This window comes from Marmota marmota, unplaced genomic scaffold (assembly GCF_001458135.2).
Source record: "Marmota marmota marmota unplaced genomic scaffold, marMar, whole genome shotgun sequence".
NCBI classification, from domain to species: domain Eukaryota; kingdom Metazoa; phylum Chordata; class Mammalia; order Rodentia; family Sciuridae; genus Marmota; species Marmota marmota.
The window spans coordinates 4,767,400-4,785,694 of record NW_026000211.1 but is presented as its reverse complement, the minus strand read 5'-3'; the positions used below and the strand labels follow the sequence as shown (position 1 = coordinate 4,785,694).

The 18,295-nt window shown below is 35.0% G+C and overlaps 1 protein-coding gene across 6 annotated transcripts in view; it reads right to left on the bottom strand.

The window, feature by feature from the left end:
• Tusc3 (tumor suppressor candidate 3) overlaps positions 1-16,970 on the bottom strand; it is a 312,880-nt gene extending 295,910 nt beyond the window's left edge. For 3 of the 6 annotated variants that reach the window (XR_007343351.1, XM_048791804.1, XM_015486045.2), the window contains exon 1: positions 16,618-16,947. Coding sequence is in view for 4 of the 6 variants with exons in the window: in XM_048791804.1 (XP_048647761.1) it covers positions 16,618-16,755 (138 nt within the window). In the remaining 2 variants the exon portion in view is untranslated. Of the gene's footprint in view, positions 1-9,962; positions 10,034-16,617 lie in introns of those variants that run through there. The other 3 variants (XM_048791805.1, XM_048791806.1, XM_048791807.1) reach the window with 3 other exon arrangements.
• Positions 16,971-18,295: the final 1,325 nt, after the last annotated feature.

Below are 18,295 nucleotides of genomic sequence, written 5' to 3'. Positions count from 1 at the left end.
AAAGATATGGTGGCTTAATGAAGATCCAAAGCTGATAATTTAAAGACTATCTGACTAAAACCTTTGTTGCAGATTCCCAGTTTGCTACACCACTTTCTTAGCCAAGAATATATTCAGCATATACAACATCAATTAAAAGGTTAAAATAGGATTCATGCTAAGAGCACACATCTTCTGTGAGGCAAGGTACACAAGCCCACTCTGAAGTACATCAAAAAAAAAGTAGTGACTTCAGAGGTAGATGATCAACAACTTACATCTGTTTGAGACCCTGCTCTTTCCCTTATCAACTATGTTACCTTGGGATAAAAATCTTTGAACTGAGTTAGGCTCCCTCATCTTAAAATGGTAACAATATCACCTGTTCCAAAAAGAAAAAAAAAGCCATGAGGAATAAATAAGATGATGCTAAAAGCTGTGTTCCCCCAAACACTAGTCATTGAAATTTACTTCTGAACTCCAGAAACATTTTATTTTTTTTAAGCTTTATCTTTTTATTTTTTTTTAATTTATTTATTTTATTGGTTGTTCAAAGCATTATAAAGCTCTTGACATATCATATTTCATACATTAGATTCAAGTTGGTTAAATGTTTTGGGAAAAATATACTGGCAATAAAACTGCTGGACCTCAGAAAGAGTAGAATACTATTAAAGAATAGGTACTGAATTTCTTGCTGTAGTCTGAACATTGCAAAAAGTATATTGTATGAGGCCACTGCTCTAAATATGTAAACAATACCATATTCTGATTCCACAGTTCAAGCAATACCATATTCTAATACCACAGTCCAGAGAAGATGCTACAAATGCACATCTCTACATTAGACTGAAGGCTGAGAGAATAATTTTTTAATACATGATGGACACAATTTCCTTATACAATACATTCACAAATGCAAATGTAAGGAAAATGTACTACTCTAAATTAAATGTTTTAAAATACAGAAAAAGATCAGATTGTTTTAATATTTAATTTTCAGTAAACCATCTCTCTTAGTAAGAAAACAGATTTTTCCCTTAAGTACTTCCTGAGGCAGCTAGCCCTACAGACACCTAGATGTTAGCCCAGTGAGACAACACTGTACTTTCAGACCACTAACATAATTAATTTTGTGGTTTTAAGTCACAAAATTTTTCATTTGTTATAGCAACAATAGGAAACTAATACAATGGTCATCCTGGCCTTCCTGAACAATACTGGGGGAAAAAAACTTATATCTGGCCATGAGTCTGTCTCAATTATTTGTGAAGAACAAGAGCCTCTCTCCTTGCCTTATATCTTCTATGTCTCAGTGGCACACTATCTCAGAACCTCACAGAGAAACTTGTAACTCCAAGTGGAGGAGTGTTAAAACAGGGTGATAATGGACAATCCAGTCCAAGCACCCAGGAATCTTCACAGGTCACATTCGAAATGACACAGATCTTTGTCAGGTGGCCCTATTTAAACATGGGACATGAGGAAATGCCATCCAGCTTACACCTTAAAGAAGAGAAAACTGATAATGTTACATATCTCTGGTAAACCAGCAAAACACTTTAGGAAAAAAATATATAATTCAATCTGGTTAAAGTATGAAAGCACAGCAGGAAAACAACATGAGAAGTAGTTCTCTCAAAGCTGCTAACAAATATTACAAATAGTCACTGATATGCACAAAGAAACCTGATTATTAAAAAGATATATGTATCTTTCAAAATAGTAGAGCATACATATAAACTGTTAATTCTATTCAAGTATTAGCTTTCGATTCTATACTATTCCGGCTTAGTAATGAGAAAAAATACCATAATTTTTTAAATAATATCAGTGTTTTGGCAGCTCAGTGAAGGTAAGATGCATATACAAATGTGTCAAATAAGATATCAGATCATTTATTTTTTTTATTTTAGCTGATTGTTAACTCAAAAGCAATGAGTAATCCATTTTAAGTATCTGATATTGTCTATAATATTATTAATAAGCTCAATTTGAAAACAGCATTCATTTTATTAGGCTTATATAGGTATATGTCATAGAAATAAAAAACTACACCTGATATTCAAAATAAATACACTTATTTCTACTTGTAAAGCTTCAAATAAATATCTCCTAGAAATATAACTGTTTATCCTATAATGAGGTGGAGGAGAACATTTCTATAAAGTTTTTAATGTAAGAAAATACACTTTAAAATCATATTCCACCAAACAATTGCTTTACACACTGAAACAGTGTTCATCTTAATTGTGGGTTTTAATTTTTCATTCCCCTATGGGGAAAAAAAATGTCTATCATTCTTTCAAACTTTTGGATTAGTTTAATGGGTATGCTGAGACGGCAAGATAAGTGAGCTGTTTAAATTAATAACTATCATTTACAACTATTTTTGTGAATAACTATTTTCTCAGTACTCTGAGCTTTGAAATCATTCTGAGGATAATTTGGTCCATCCTCATAGGTTCCAGCTTGTTATTCTTCCCCACCTTACAGTTATGTGCCCTTCCCAGTTACCTGGTCAAGGACCACAAGCTCCAGCACCAACATGCACACAAGAGCCTTGCAGAGACCGCTGAATCAGTTCCCACTTTTGTGAAAGGTAAAGACATTGGAACAAATCCAGATAAATAGATACATATACTCAACTCTTTGTGGCCTTGTGTCTCTTTGACTGAACCCTGATTGATGCACGTATTTTTAATACGTTTATTTTACAGTCATTAATAAATGTCTCATATTAAATACTCCCATGCTATACACCAATACCCATATTTATGCCACCATTTAAAAGTACATAAATTTTTAAAAGATCTAATTTGTTCACTTTTGGTAGAGAGAGTTCTAAAATAATCCCTAATGACCCATATTCTTACATAATTCTCTCCCCTAGAATACAGACAAAATCTGAGATGCAATGGAATATCATTTCCGAAATTTTGTTGATCTTTACAGTAAATATTTCCAGATTCAAAGTTCAGTCAGTGATCTATCAGTTATTTAAAAGGGAAGATTGTCATGGGTGGGCCTGACCTAATCAGGTGAGCATCCTAAAAGGTAGTATCAGAAGAGTCATCCTAATGGCCCAGAAAAAATGTGAAAAGCAATGTTGTGAACTGCATATAAAGAGAGAGAAAATCTGAGGCTGGCTGCAAAGAACAGAGAGCACAGACAGCAAGAAAACATGAAATTTACTCCCTAACAAATAGGAACTGACTTCTGTCAATAACTTGGATGAGACAAAAAAAAAAAAAAAAAAAAAAAAAGACCTGGAGATCTAGAATAGAATGGAACCAAACCACATTTAAATTTCAGCCTCCTAACACCCTGAACAGAGAACTTAGCTATGCTATACCCAGACTTATAGAGAAACTATAAGACAAGACCTGGGTGTAACTTTAAGCCATTTGTTGCAATTTATTATGTGTTTGTTTTAAATTAACATACTCACAAACCACCCATGTACTCATATCCTATTTCTTAATGTTCATAGAGTATTCAGCTTAAGAGGGGAATATGAGAATCTTAGAAAGAAAAACTGCAAAGCTGTTTTATTTAGTTATACCACATCTTCTAAGAGATAAGACTATTTTAGAACAGGGCATTTTATGTACAATCCACAAATGATAACATCTCAGAAGAAAACTATGAGATAATAGTAGTCAGTAAATCACTGCTGTACTTAACCTCATACAGTATTTGCATAACGATATCCCATTTATAAAATAATACTGAGAAGTTTTTAATCTCAAAAATCCATGAAGCCAGACTCCTGTATAATTAGTGTCAATGTTGCTGTTTTTCCACTTTTATCTAAGTTTACTTAAAAATGAATTATATTCTCTACTTGTTAATGGTTTTGATAACCTACATTGAAAAATCATACATTACTGGTATATTTTTATCATGAAACTATAAACTATTATGAATTCATATTGTCATACATCTCACAAAAGGGCCCACAACTAAAAGGGTCAATCTATAACAAATTTAGCTAAAACTAATACTTCTATACAAACACTTGCTTAGAGTAAATGATCAAATGTTGTCTATTTCTACAAGATCATATAAACAGAAGTAATATTTCATACAGCTAGAAAATAATATAAATATTAAAAGGTCTATCTGATTCATGAAACTGTCCTATCATTAGGAAACTGGTTTGAGACCTTGGAAGATATGAAAGAATGAAGGTTACTGTTAATATTGCCTAACAACTTTTCTTTTTAAAAAATATTTTTATTAGCTGTTGATGGATATTTATTTATTTATTTATATGTGGTGCTGAGAATTGAACCCAATACCTCACACATGCTAGGCAAGCCCTCTACCACTGAGCCACAACCCCAGACCAACAATTTCTTTTTTAAGAAATACTTACAGTCACCTAACCAAGGGAAAAGTCCTACTGAAAACTGTCAAAATCACAACTAATGTGTATATTTCAAATCTCTTCTCTAGAACTCCAAATTTGAGTAGTCCCTCCAATAACTTAATAATACTTCATTATTTTCTGAGTCAAATTACATTGTCTCACAATAATATTTAAAACTGTATTAAAAAGTGAAGGATGTCAAGAATCTAAGAAACAATCAAAATAGTTTAGGTTATAATGCATGCACTAACAGCTCCAAACATCAGTAATTAAAATAATTAAAGATGCACAATCTCCATCATGGGTTGGTAACTTCTGATCATCTTCAAAACAACCAGGTACAAGTATTATTACAACTCCTTCTAAAAAAAGAAATTATGATCTAAACTAATAATTTGCAAAGATAAGCAATAGGGCTAGACTTCACATTATCTGCTTTTCTCACTTTAATTCCATCCATAACAATGCCAAACAAAGCCAGCATGGTAGGGGCAAACCTGTAATCTCAGAGACCTGGGAGGTTAAAGTAGGAGTATCACAAGTTTAAGGCCAGTCTCAGCAATTTAGAAAGGCCCTAAGCAATTTAATGAGATCCTCTCTCAAAATTAAAGCAGGGAGGGGGGCTAGGAATGTGACTCAGTGGTTAAGCACCCTGGGTTCAATCCCCAGTGCCAAAAAAAAAAAACACAACAAAATGAAATTAAAAAAAATAAAATAAGAACCCAACAGAGAAAGGGAGAAACACCAAAGCAAGTTATATAAAGTATCACAGGTCTGACCTGGAGGCCCAAGTAAACAATAATTAGGTTGGGTGCCATTGCGCACACCTATAATCCCAGTGGCTCAGGAGGCTGAGACAGGAGGATTCTAAATTCAAAGCCTGCCTCAGCAAAAACAAGGTCCTAAGAAACTCAGTGAGACCCTGTGAGTAAATAAAATACAAAGTAGGGATGGGGATGTGGCTCAGTGCCCAAGTGCCCCCTGAGTTCAATCCCTGGTACCCATAAAAACAAAAACAAAAACAAAAACAAAAAACACAATGATTAAATCAACACTATGACAAATATACATACTACACATCCAGCATTCATTCACCAATCTCAGCACCAAAGCTAACATGCATTAAGCACTCACTATGCACCAGATTTTACTACTTACACTATCATCTCATTTATGACTCACAACTCTATAGTTGGATCTATCAGACTATCTCCACTTCACAGATAAGGAAATTGAGGCTTAGATATAATAATTTGACCAAAACAACTTTACTAATCATTTGCCAAACATAAGGCATTATGATTGAATATGCTATGGAGGGAAAAACAATTTCTCCTCAAAGGGCATATCTAATAAATAGAATGACAACAGACAACACTACACATGAGGCTATAACAAAACAGAGATTCACCTAGGCAAGCATCAAAAAGCACTTCATCCAAAACGGAGAAGGGTCACTCACCTAAATTAATACTGGTAGGAAGCATTTAAGAGTGGTTAGGTACAGAACAGAAAGGTAGACCAATGCTCATACAGGAAAAAGCACTAAAGATCATGCAAAGAATTTTAGATTGTGTCCTACAAGGCCACTGGTATTTAAACTGTACTCCTCAAAGATTGAATTCTCCTGAGAAGTCCCAGCAGATATCTTTGGCTGAGGTGGGTCAGAGGCGATTAAAAAAAAAAAAATTTGAGGTTCAGAGAAATGTGTCCAGATATCTGCATTTGGCAAATAGATGTGTGAGAGTGTTTTATCTGTGATAGAATTATAACAGTTTGGGCAAGAAAATCAGAATAGAACCTTACCCCTCATACATTATTAACCATATAGATTAAATCCTTTAGATGTTAGGTGTGATCTAAGGTTACCTGAGCCTAACTTCATTTATTTAAATAACTTCACAAAGAAACAAATGGTCTAATTTTATAAATTATACTCTTACAGTGGTTAAGTTTAAGAAGTTTTAAAAGACTTGTCTGCCACATCTTCAGTCGCTCTTTGGGTTCAAAAAAACATGCACAAGAATGAAACTAGAAACCTATCTCTAACACAGTACAAAAATCAATTCAAAATGGATAGAGTTAAATGTAACACCTGAAACTATTAGAAGAAAACAGGGGAAAAACTTTCAAACACTGGAATGGGCAAGGATGTTTTCAGTAAGATCCCAAAAGTACAGGAGACAAAAGCATAAAGAGACAAATGAGATAACACAAAACTAAAATGCATTTAAACAGCAAAGGAAATAACCACCAGAACAAAGAGACAACCTAGAGAATGAGAGAAAATATTTGCAAACTATACATTTCACAAGGGGTTAATATTCAGAATATATAAAGCACTCCAAATTTCAACAGTATAAAAGTAACCCAATTTAAAAATGAGCAACAGAACTACATTGCCATCTCTCAGGACACATACAACCCGGCAACAAGTATATGAAAAGTTGCTCAGTGTCACTAATCATTAAAAAAAAAAAATTAAAAAAACACAACGAAATATCACCTCATCCTAATAAGAATGATCATTCTCAAAAAGATAACAAGTGATGATGAGTATGTGGCAAAAAGGGAACTCTTGTACACATTTGTGGGAATGTAAATTACTACAGCCATTATGGAAAACTGAATAGATGTTCCTCAAAAACCATGAGATCCATCAATCCTACTACTGGGTTTATATACACAAAGGAAGTTCAATCAATATGTCAAAGAGACTTCTGTACTCTCTTGTTTATTGCACGGGTATTCACAGTAGACAAGAAATGGAAACAACACAAGTGTTTATCAACTGCTAAATGAATAATGAAAATGAGGTACATATACACAATACAATACTATTCAGCCATAAAAAAGAATGAAATCCTGTCATTTTTGCCAATGAGGATGGAACTATTAAGTCAGGCACATAAAGATAAGTACTACATGATCTCATTCATATGCAGAATATAATTTTAAAACATTGATTCTGGTGGCTAGCGGCTACGGAAAGGAGGCAGGAGGGAGCATGGGGAATGGTTGGTCAATGGGTACACCAAGTTATATTAGCTAGGAGTAATGGTGTGCTACTGCACAGTAAGGTGACTATAGATGACAACAATGTATTGTGTATTTTAAAAAGCTAGAAGAATGTTGAATGCTTTTACTATAAATAAAAAATGTTCAAGGAAATATTTAATCTGATTCAAACATTACAGAATGTATACATATTTTGAATCATCACAAGGCATCCTATGTGATATCCAACTCATATACAGATACATTTGAAACAAATTAAATTGGAATTTAAAAAAAAAAACATTTAAACAAGTTCCCTGGAACAGGAATTCCATAAATGATAAACTATGTAAAGATAAAAGAAGGAATAATGACAGTAATAAAATAATATGAAAATGTTAAAGGAGGAAATACCATGACAGCATAAATTCTTTTAAAACAGATCATAGAAATATAGAAACAAAAACTTGGGTGTCAGCAAACCTTATTTCTAGTCCCAGCTTCCTTATTTAGCCCAAAATCTGACATTTCCCATTCACTACATTGTATAATGTAGTATTAAAAAAATTCTATAGTTACTATTTTGATGTGCACTGTGCTCCAGGATGAAAGCATGCAACTCCTGTGGCTGTCAGTTGGAAGCGAAGTTGAATTAGAATGCCATTATGACAGTGCTAAACGTTGATTCAGCCACCCTTCCTTCCCATAAAGACTCCAAAAAAAAAAAAAAATGTATTGGAAACAATGGCAAGACAGAGCACAATCACTCCTGTTTCATCAGGATGAAAAGTCCCTTTATTCCCCTTGAGAACTCCAGCTTTTAAGAAAACATGACCCAATCAGCATACCTTCTTAAGAAATCCGTTTTAGTTTTGTCTAATACTAACTCAAATGTTAATCAAAAGAATGTTACTAAAATATGATTTTTTTCAAAATAAAGGTATTTCCCTGTAGTTTATTTGGTGTGCCTTTAAAATGAAACCACCTGCTCATCTATTATACACACAAAATATTTTTAAAAGCATTCACATGTAAAATGCATCATATACAGAAAATATATCTGAGGCATATATTACTCTTCCACTCTTTTCTTGGGCTAGCAGCTTTTAAGACACATATTAAGCTTACAGTATTTTTATTAAAAACTTTTGGTTCATACAATATTTAAATAGAATTTCAAACATACAATGAAACAAAATTCTATCAATAGAAGAAATACATGGAAAAATTCACTTCTGCACAAATGAGATTCAAGGATCAGAAACTGAGATTCAAGGATCAGAAAGGGTTATGCACACTTGAATAATCATCTACTAATATTTAAATAATCCTCTACTAATTCATAAATAGGGTTATGAAGCTAAGAGTAGAAGGAGAACTTTAGAGTAAAACGGTAAGTGTACAAATTGTAAAAACAGGGTCAAAACCCTCTATTCATCTGGGTACAGTAGTACACACCTGTAATCCCAGCAGCTTGTGAGGCTGAGGCAGGAGGATCACAAGTTCAAAGCCAGCCTCAATAATTTAGCAAGGCCCTAAGCAGCTGAGTTGAGTGAGACCCTGTCTTAAAATAAAAAGGGTGAGGTAAAGCACCTAGGCTTAATCACTGATACAAAAAAAAAAAAAAAACTTTAATTCAGTAATTTCTTCTTTAGCAGAATGCTTTATGATACAACTATAAATCCAATTTGAAATTTCCTAAACAATAAGGAAGGTTATTGTTATAGTTTAAATGTGGTGTCCCCAAAAAGCTCACATGTGAGACAATGCAAGAAGGTTTAGAGGAGAAATAATTGGGTTGTAAGAGTCTTAACCCAATCAGTGAATTAATCCCCTGATAACTGAGTGGTAACTGAAGTGAGGAGGTGGGAATTGGGGGTGTGGCTTTGGGGTATACAGTTGTATCTGACAAGTGGAGACCTCTCTCTGTGCTTCCTGATCATCATGTGAGCTGGTTCTCTCAGCCACTCTTCCACCTTGATATTCTGCCTTACCTAGAGCCCCAAGGAATAGAACCAGCCTTCTATGGACTAGGATCTTGAAACTGTGAGCCCTCTAATAAACTTTTCCTTCCCTCTGGTTGGGACCTTTCAGTCACAGCAACGAGAAAAGCTGACTAAAACACTTATTTAACTTCAGAACACAAGAGTCCAGAGTTAGAACAATAACAAGGTTAGCTAAGTTACATAATCAAGACCTCATATTCTTATTATTTTCCTCCACAGGTTTTGTTTCAAGCTTGTACCATCATAATTACAAGTTGAGATCAGCAACTCAAGCATCCCACTGTCATACACATACTCAAAGACAGAAAGAGAAAATTTATCTTCTTGCATCCTTTAAGAACAAAGAAACTTACCCAAAATTGTATCATCTGCTCACTTTTAAAACAATTTGAAAGATGCTGGAAAAATCATGATGATCTTTGACTAATAAAAATTACTACTTGGAGCTTGCAATAATCCCAGCTAAACCAAACCAAAAGTCAGGCAAACAAGACTATCTGCCACAACCATCATGTGAAAATTATATATAACTGTCTTAGCCAATTTAGGCTGCTACAACAAATTACCTTAGACTGGGGAGCTTAAAAAACAGATTTATTTCTCACCTTTCTAGAGTCTGAAAGTTCAACATCAGGGTGCCAGCATGGTCAGGTTCTGATAAGGGCTCTCTTCAGAATGCTGACTTGTCACTATATCTTCACAGAGCAGAAAAACAAGAACTCTCAGGTGCCTTTTATAAGAATTCTACCCGCAGGACCTAATCACTTCCCAAAGGTTCTCCAATACCATCACAATACCTCTAATACCATCACAATTGGGTTAGGAATTCAAATTATAAATTTTGGAAGGGCACAAACATGCAATGCATTTCAATAATCTAATTAAGTGAAAGGCCTTGCATCCTGTCTACTGTATTGCTACTTTCTTTATCTTTTCCTGATATAATTTAATACTTATTTTCAACTCCCAATTTACCAAATTCAGGAATTTATACTAAGGTATTACACTCTATTTAAAATTTAAACAGATTACACAATTTATAAATAATTACAAAAAATAAGTTTTACCACTCATGTGAACTAACTTGCCAATAGCTGTCTGTGTCTGCAAGCAGAGCCAAAAATATCAAAATATTTCCAAAACTTAAGTCACATAATATTAACATCTAAATAAACCATCTCTAAAAGATATAAAATAAGCAACAAACATTTGCATTAAATACAATCAATACCACATTTATTTAACTTATACTGAACTGCCCCTTTCCATCACAGTTACTTGATTTCTCAAGGTAACATGAAGCAAAAAGAAAATTTCTGATATCTTCAAGTATAAAACTCAATAGGTATTTTTGATGATCAACAGAAACTTTATTAAATATGTCAGTAAGGTCTTACTTTTATTCAAAACTGTCTTCAGCTCATTAATTTCTTCAGGATGCTATTCTGTAGTAAAATGTTTATTAAGTTACAGATTCCAAAACACTCAATAAGCTAGCTCATGATCTTTTTTTTTTCCAGAGTTAAAGAGAAATATAGATAGGCAGAGAGAAAATAATTTCTATGAAAAAAGTATTATCTGCCGCAGTCTGGCTGGGCACAATTCAGGAGCCACTTGTCAAAAGAAACGAATTTTATTTTTAGAACACACACACACACCGCACCACACAGCTCTTCAGGAAAAACCCTCAGAGCCCAACTGCCACCACCGGCTTCCCACAAGCCTCTCAACCTCCCCACCTCCTCCTGCTCTTGAGGCCAAGTGGCTGGGCCGGTGGGCAGAGCCAAAAAAAGTCCCCCAGTGAGCAGCTCTGTGGTCTGAAAGGGCAGGGAAACAACCTAATGAGCATCACTGCAGAAGAGCCAATCAGTTGGCAGCTAGAAGTTTGCTGGGGCCGCTGTGAGCCAATCATCAGCTGGCAGCTGGAAGTTTGCTGGGGCACCTTCGGCTATGGCTCTCAACAATTATCTATTCTTCTAAATAACAATGTTGAAGCTTTAATATTCAACCCAAATACTTAAATGTTTTACATATTTATGTATAATAACAGGAACCCTATTTTTAAAATTCTCTCCTTAAATCCATGTATAATTCCACAAGAAATCATGTAAACACAGACTCTACATACTATCTGCAAAATGCAATTTAAGAACTACAAAGAGGGCTGGGGTTGTGGCTCAGTGGTACAGTGCTCACCTAGCACATGTGAGGCACTGAGTTTAAGCCTCAGCACCACATTAAATAAATAAATAAATAAATAAATAAATAAATAAATAAATAAATAAAGGTATTATATCCATCTACAATTAAATAAATGTTAAAAAAAACTGCAAAGATGTATTATACTGGCAGGTGGTTAGATTAAAAAAAATGAAGCTCTTGAACATTAAAAGTTTGTTTCCCATAAAACAGCATTGTTAATAGCAATGAGAAATTAGATGGACCACATGGAGAGAGGAAAGGATGATATGCTCAATAGATATGCTCAATTTGAGGAACTGCAGAAATCTTGTCCTAACAGAAATAAAAACTACATAGAGATCAGCAGAAGTATTATCCATTTGTTACACACTTACACACACACACACACACTCACACTACTGTTATGCAACAAATAGTCATTTTTTTCATCTACCCATTTTCTAGCAGGGAACACATTACTCCTACACTTAACCAAAGGTAAATTTTCTATTTTGGTAGAATTACCATGATGCTCCAAGAGGAATTCTTATGCAAATAATCTAATCATGATAGTCTAATACAGTGAAGAAACCAACATCAGTCATGGGCATAAGAGACTGCACTGGCATTCAAATTACTAAATATTTAGGGCAAAAGAGAAAAAATGAAAAAGTAAATGTAACAAAAGGTTAAGTGTTAATATTGTCTGCTTTGTGTTACATATTTCCATTCCATCCTTCTCGATGACATACACATACAATTAAGCACATATATGGGACTATACATGCCAGTGGTATATTTACCTGTAAGAAAATATCCTAAAAATGTTCCTTTTTGATGAAATTTCTCCAAGAGATAATTCTTCGTGGGTTTCTACACAACTTGTGAGTGGAGCTACAGACTTAACTTGGTTTGGGATTATCTTTTTAAGGATGTTGTGTAGCATAAAGCCATCATGTTTAAATTATAATATATGTCTTAGTCAAGACAGAGTTCTCTATTTAAAAAAGAAAAAAAAAAAGCGGGCTTGGTAGTGCACATCTGTAATCCCAGTGGCTAAGGAGGCAGAAGCAAGAGCATCACAAGTTCAAAGCCAGCCTCTGCAATTTAGCAAGGCACTAAGCAACTTAGCAAGACCTTCTCTCAAAAGAAAAAATAAAAAGGGGTGGGGATGTGATGCAGGGATAAAGCGCCCCTGGGTTCAATCACTGGTACAAAAAAAAAAAAATTAAAAAGCTCGTGCATTTTAAAATATGTGGGTTCCCTACAGTCAAGGTTGCTCTCCTGTAATTCAACTACTACATACCTGAGGATCACCTGGCCCTCTTACACTGCCCTGAACCAATTAAAGCTCAAGGAACCAATGCATATGTTGATATTCTGGCAACTCTAGTGCTGTAATATATTCATGTACCTAAAAGTCATGGAATTCTGTGCCACATTCCTCATAGAATGCCGTGATACAGGAATACCATACCTTCTGCCATCATCCAAGAAACTGGAGCTCTTGGACAGGCACATTTGGCTATTCTAAGTAAGACTTGTCATTTTCAATCATTCTTCAAAGATTATCACACACTTAATCTAACCTAAATGAAACAACTGCCTGACATCAGCATCATCTATTTTTTATATGTATGCAGATCAATGTAAAATTGTTCTGCATTTCTAAAATGTTTGCATACTTCTTCCACTTAAGTTCTTTGCTTAAAGGGAACTTCTATTGCTTACCTCCATCTTCTTCCTTGTTATCATTTTCTAAGTAAAATTTCTATTTCACAGTTGGGACACTAGAAATTAGATATCGTTCATCCAGTGTAAAACATGTTTAAAAACATTAATGGCATACAGAATTATGTCAAAGGCAGCTGAACAATTTTAAGCAAATATTTTACTAATCTCCCAGAAAGCATTTATGAGCAAATCAACTTTTCATATTGCATATTCATTATACCTACATATCCTAGCCTATTAACTAATTACATTCCTTGCAAATATAATAAATTATTATAACAGCTGTTTTTGATGGCTAACAAAGTCAATACTTCTACTGTAATTCATTATACAATTGGAGCTCTGTTTAAATAATCAGAAGAGGTCATTATAAATTACAACAATTCCAAATGAAGCTGATTAACTGATATAATAATCTAAGAAATAGAAAAACTATCAAAAGAAAAGCAAAATGCATTAATATACAAATGAAAACTACTAAGAGGCCAAAGTCTTCCAGACTCACATCACTGAATTTGAGAATTAAAAATTACTTTTTAATGACTGTATTTAATATAATTAAGAAATGTGACTGTAAGAATCTTCACTCTTCTTTGTCTATCCACTTAACTATTCCTACATATATATAAACATATATATAATACATACACGTGTACATGCACATACATATACACAAATGCATGGAGTATCACTAATTCTGATGCAAAATCTCTATGTGCAAAATTCTCAACATAAAAGTCTAGAATTCTCAGTGTTTCATCATAAGTAATAGATAATCTATTTTAGAAGCCATATAATTTATTATCATCAGAAAGCTTAAAAATAATTTTTTAAAAATCTTACATTTTAGAATTTCACCATACTAACATGTTTATTTAAATAAGAAACACATAATAGCTACTTACCACTTATTGATCATCAGTTATGTTCTAGTCATCACCCTAGATACTACATAAACTTATTTAATCCCAACAATGATCCTAAGATATAGGTATTATGTCTGTATTTTTTTAAAAAAAGGAACCAGAATTCAGCAACATTAAATGGTTTGCCTGGTGTCATATAATCAAGGACTGAGTTATAACTGTATCATTTGTCTGACTCAAGAAAACATGTTGTAAATACTACCACCACAATTATTACTTCCTTAAAAGCAACTAATATCCATTCTTGACTCCAGACTCAACTTTAGAGTTCAATTTGGATTCCCAAGGAAGAAAAGCTCTTCATGCCATGTCACCTATTCTGATATATAATGGTAGTCATATTCATTGCAGTAAACTACATTTCAGCTGCTATACTTTCTGGTTCAATGGCAAATCTTACACTGGGCATCAGGTTCTAATGTCAGCAAAGAAAGAAACCACATACAGGAAAAAAAAACAAAAAAAAAAAACAGAGGTACCCCTGAAAACGCATCATACTGGTGAACAATCATTTCTCATTATTTCCAATGTATAATGTTTTTATTCCAATAATGGAAGATATCACAGTTTGCTAACAGAGTACCATATACAGAACTGGCCTATAATACTTCAGAGACCTAAGTATCAAACTTCAAATGTTTTTTTAATATGCCTTTTTTTTCCATAAAGAAAAATACATGGTTACTGTAACACCACCATATATTAGTATTAGCTTCTCCTTTTTATGAGAAAAAGAATAATTTTGGAAGATGCTCGTTTTCAATCTTCAGCATTGTTCTCCCCAGTTTTTCATTTTAAAAATACCTTCTATAAAATATATCTTAATGGAAATATACTACTGACTTTTAGATTTAATTAATTATACTGGTATCATCTTTACATATTCAAATAATATTACAAATGGAGACACTAAGATGCCATGAACCTGTACCCTTTTTTGCATTTTTTCCCCCTGCAGTTTAAAGAGTGGTCCTAAGTGACATTCCCAGGAGGTAAAACATCAGAATTCCTCATCATATTTTATTGCTCTCTGCTCTGGTAACTCACAAAAAAAAGAAAAAGAAAAAAAAGTCTACTACTCAATCTTCTACTTTTCTCATCATCAACTATAAAACCTAGAACTCTCGAAATATAGCATATAAATACCAAGTATTAAAAATATATCTTCAATTTATATTTCTAAATACAACTGTAACAAAACTAGTGATTCTCTAAATGTTGTTGTCAAAACTCCACAAGAAATTTTGTATGGCCTAATTTCATGCTAAAATTAAAAACAAAAAACTAACAGTCATTAATATTGCCAGGTATGGTGGTGCACTTTGTATTCCCAGTGGCTCAGGAGGCTGAGGCAGGAGGACCTCAAGTTCAAAGCCAGCCTCAGCAAAAGCAGCCCTAAGCAACTCAGTGTGAGCCCCTGTCCCTAAATAAAATACAAAATAGGGCTGAGGATGTGGCTCAGTGGTTAAGTGCCACTGAGTTTAATCCCCAGGACCCAAAAGGAAAAAAAAAAAAAAAGTTAATATTGACCACAGTTTTTTCTGCAATGATTAATGAGAAAAGACAAAACGATTACTTCGAAAGGTATACTATTTTTTTCACTCTCTATCCAGCTATTAAGAAATTTCTGGCAATACCTTGATTCAAATTATGAGACTTGTGTAGTTGTGTAATTCCACCAAAGAAAAACCATCTTGGATTATATAAACAGTATGTTAACCAAAATGGTCCACAATTAGAAACACTGAATTTTTCTTCTGAAGCTTCTAGATCAATCATCCATAGTAATGATGCATAACCGAATTCACAAATACCTCTGCAATTACTTTAAACACAGTCATTTCAAATCTCACTCTGCCCAAAGTTAAAGACTAAGATTGAAATCAGGTGATCTGAACTTCACCCAAAAATGTGCATAATGTAAATAATGTGAGGTTATTTCACAATTATACATTGAGTTTAAAATAAAAATAAACGTACACTTTTAGAAGGTATAATTCAGAATAGAGAAAAACTTAAAACACTCTCAATATTCTGTTTAATCTAGAAAGGGAGAAAAATAAAGAGTTAAATAGTTCCTGGGGCTTTATAAATACTTCTCAAGGGTATTTTCACATCCACCACACCCCTGTCAGCGACACCAGCGCCCAAAGCTCGGCCTGCACACAGAGGGACTCTCAGCGGTCCTAAGTGACATTCCCAGGAGCAGCCCAGGGCAGCCAAGCGGACGCGTCCTTTCTCCTTCAGGACAGTACTGGGCTAAAAGGTTGCAGACAGCAAAGCACCCGCCCCTAGGCCTCCACCCACGCGGCTGCCACCGCCCACGCCCCACAGCCCTGCTGCCTAGCAACGAAGCGGGGCTTCCTGGCAACGTGTCCCGCCCAGGCCCACTCGAAAAAGCCAACGGGATTCATTCTACCTCTTTTTTCTTCTGTCCTCCCCCGAGCTGAATGCAGAGAAGCAGCAGGAGGAGGAGAAAGGGAAAGCTCCCGGTGGGCAGGTACCGCAGCCGCCGCCCCGCCTGTCTCCGGCGTGAAGGAGAGGCCCGGGCACCCATCGCCGCAGGGCAGTGTCTCCTCCACGCGCGGTAACCGTGAGCGCCCAGCTCCTACTGCGCCCCACACCTGCCAGGCCAGCCGCCGGGAGCCTCCTGGCTGGGGCCTCGGGGTGGCAGCGGCTCAGCGAAGGAGCTGGGTGGAGGCCGAGGACACGGAGGAGGAGACTGACAGCGCATCCGGTTCACCGGGAGAGAGACCTGGAAAGGCGCTGGATGGGGCAGGAAGTGGGCGTGGCGAGGAAGCGAGGGTTCGGTGCGTGAGGCGCGGAGTTCTCACCACGAAAGTACCCTGTGCCCCACATAGGGAAGAGAGGCTGTTGTCACTCTTGCTCAAACAGAAACTGTCCTTTTGAAACTAGATCCCAGGAATAAGCAAGGGACTTCTCAGTCCAACACTTTACCTGGTTGCCTTCTTGGGTGATGGAAAGCTTTGAAGAATTAAGAATCTGGCCCCTCTAAGCCACTGGCAGTCATATTCTTATTGGGATAAGTTTAGGGACACATATGTGTCTCCGTAAACCCTCAAGCGCTCTTAACATACTCTGGAGTCCCCTGGATGCATAAGAAGTGGGCCCACAACTTGACACCTGTTTTCCAACCCCAACTGAAGATCCTGAGAAGCCAACATAGACTTGGCTTCATTCTTTCAGTGTTTATTGATTGCCAATGGACAGAGCAGTGTTCTAGCTGATTTGAATGCAAGAATGAATAGAATTTAACTCAATTTCTGTCCTCTAAAATTTTAAGAATAGTAGCAGGCATTTTATTGAACTTTTGATAAGGGCCAGGTGTTGTCATGCGTACTCATTTTATTCTTCTACCTCAAGATTTCTTGTACCATGAACATGTCTGATAATGGGGTTAACCCTATGGACCTAATCTGAAAATAATATTTTAAATGTATGAAATTAAATATATAAGATTTCCAAAGAATCCATCATAATGGAAATATCAAATTAAAACAATTCTCCTCCTTCCTCATATGGATGAACTAATATTTGTATTTTGTGGATATTGGACAGCAATATAGATGTGTGACTCTAAAAACATTCAGGCAACCCAACATGATTGTGTTTGACCAAGAGACATAAAATTACAGGAGACTTGGCCAACTAAATGTTATGAGGATATAGATAAGTTCAGTCATCACATGCAATCTAACAGCAGTTGCAATAAATTTGGTAATTTTGAAGTAACAGTGATCACAATATTTCATGATGTCTGCAACCACTGTATTGCAATATGAAAATATCTATACTTTCTATAGGAAACAAAGTCATAGATACTAACACTATATGGGGTTTTTGTAAAGAAAGGAATCAAATTTTGTAAATGGTTAACAGAAATAGGATTATAATTTTTTCCATTACAATGTTTACAGATGTTATGAAATTTCAAGGCCTCCAGATCAAAAATGTTTGCACCACAACACTTTTATCAGGGAAGTTCTAATATAATAATTTTCAAATGCAAAGGCCCAGATGATCTTATCCAAGGTTATATAGTACAGCTAGAAAAGGTTGATGCAGAAATTTGAACT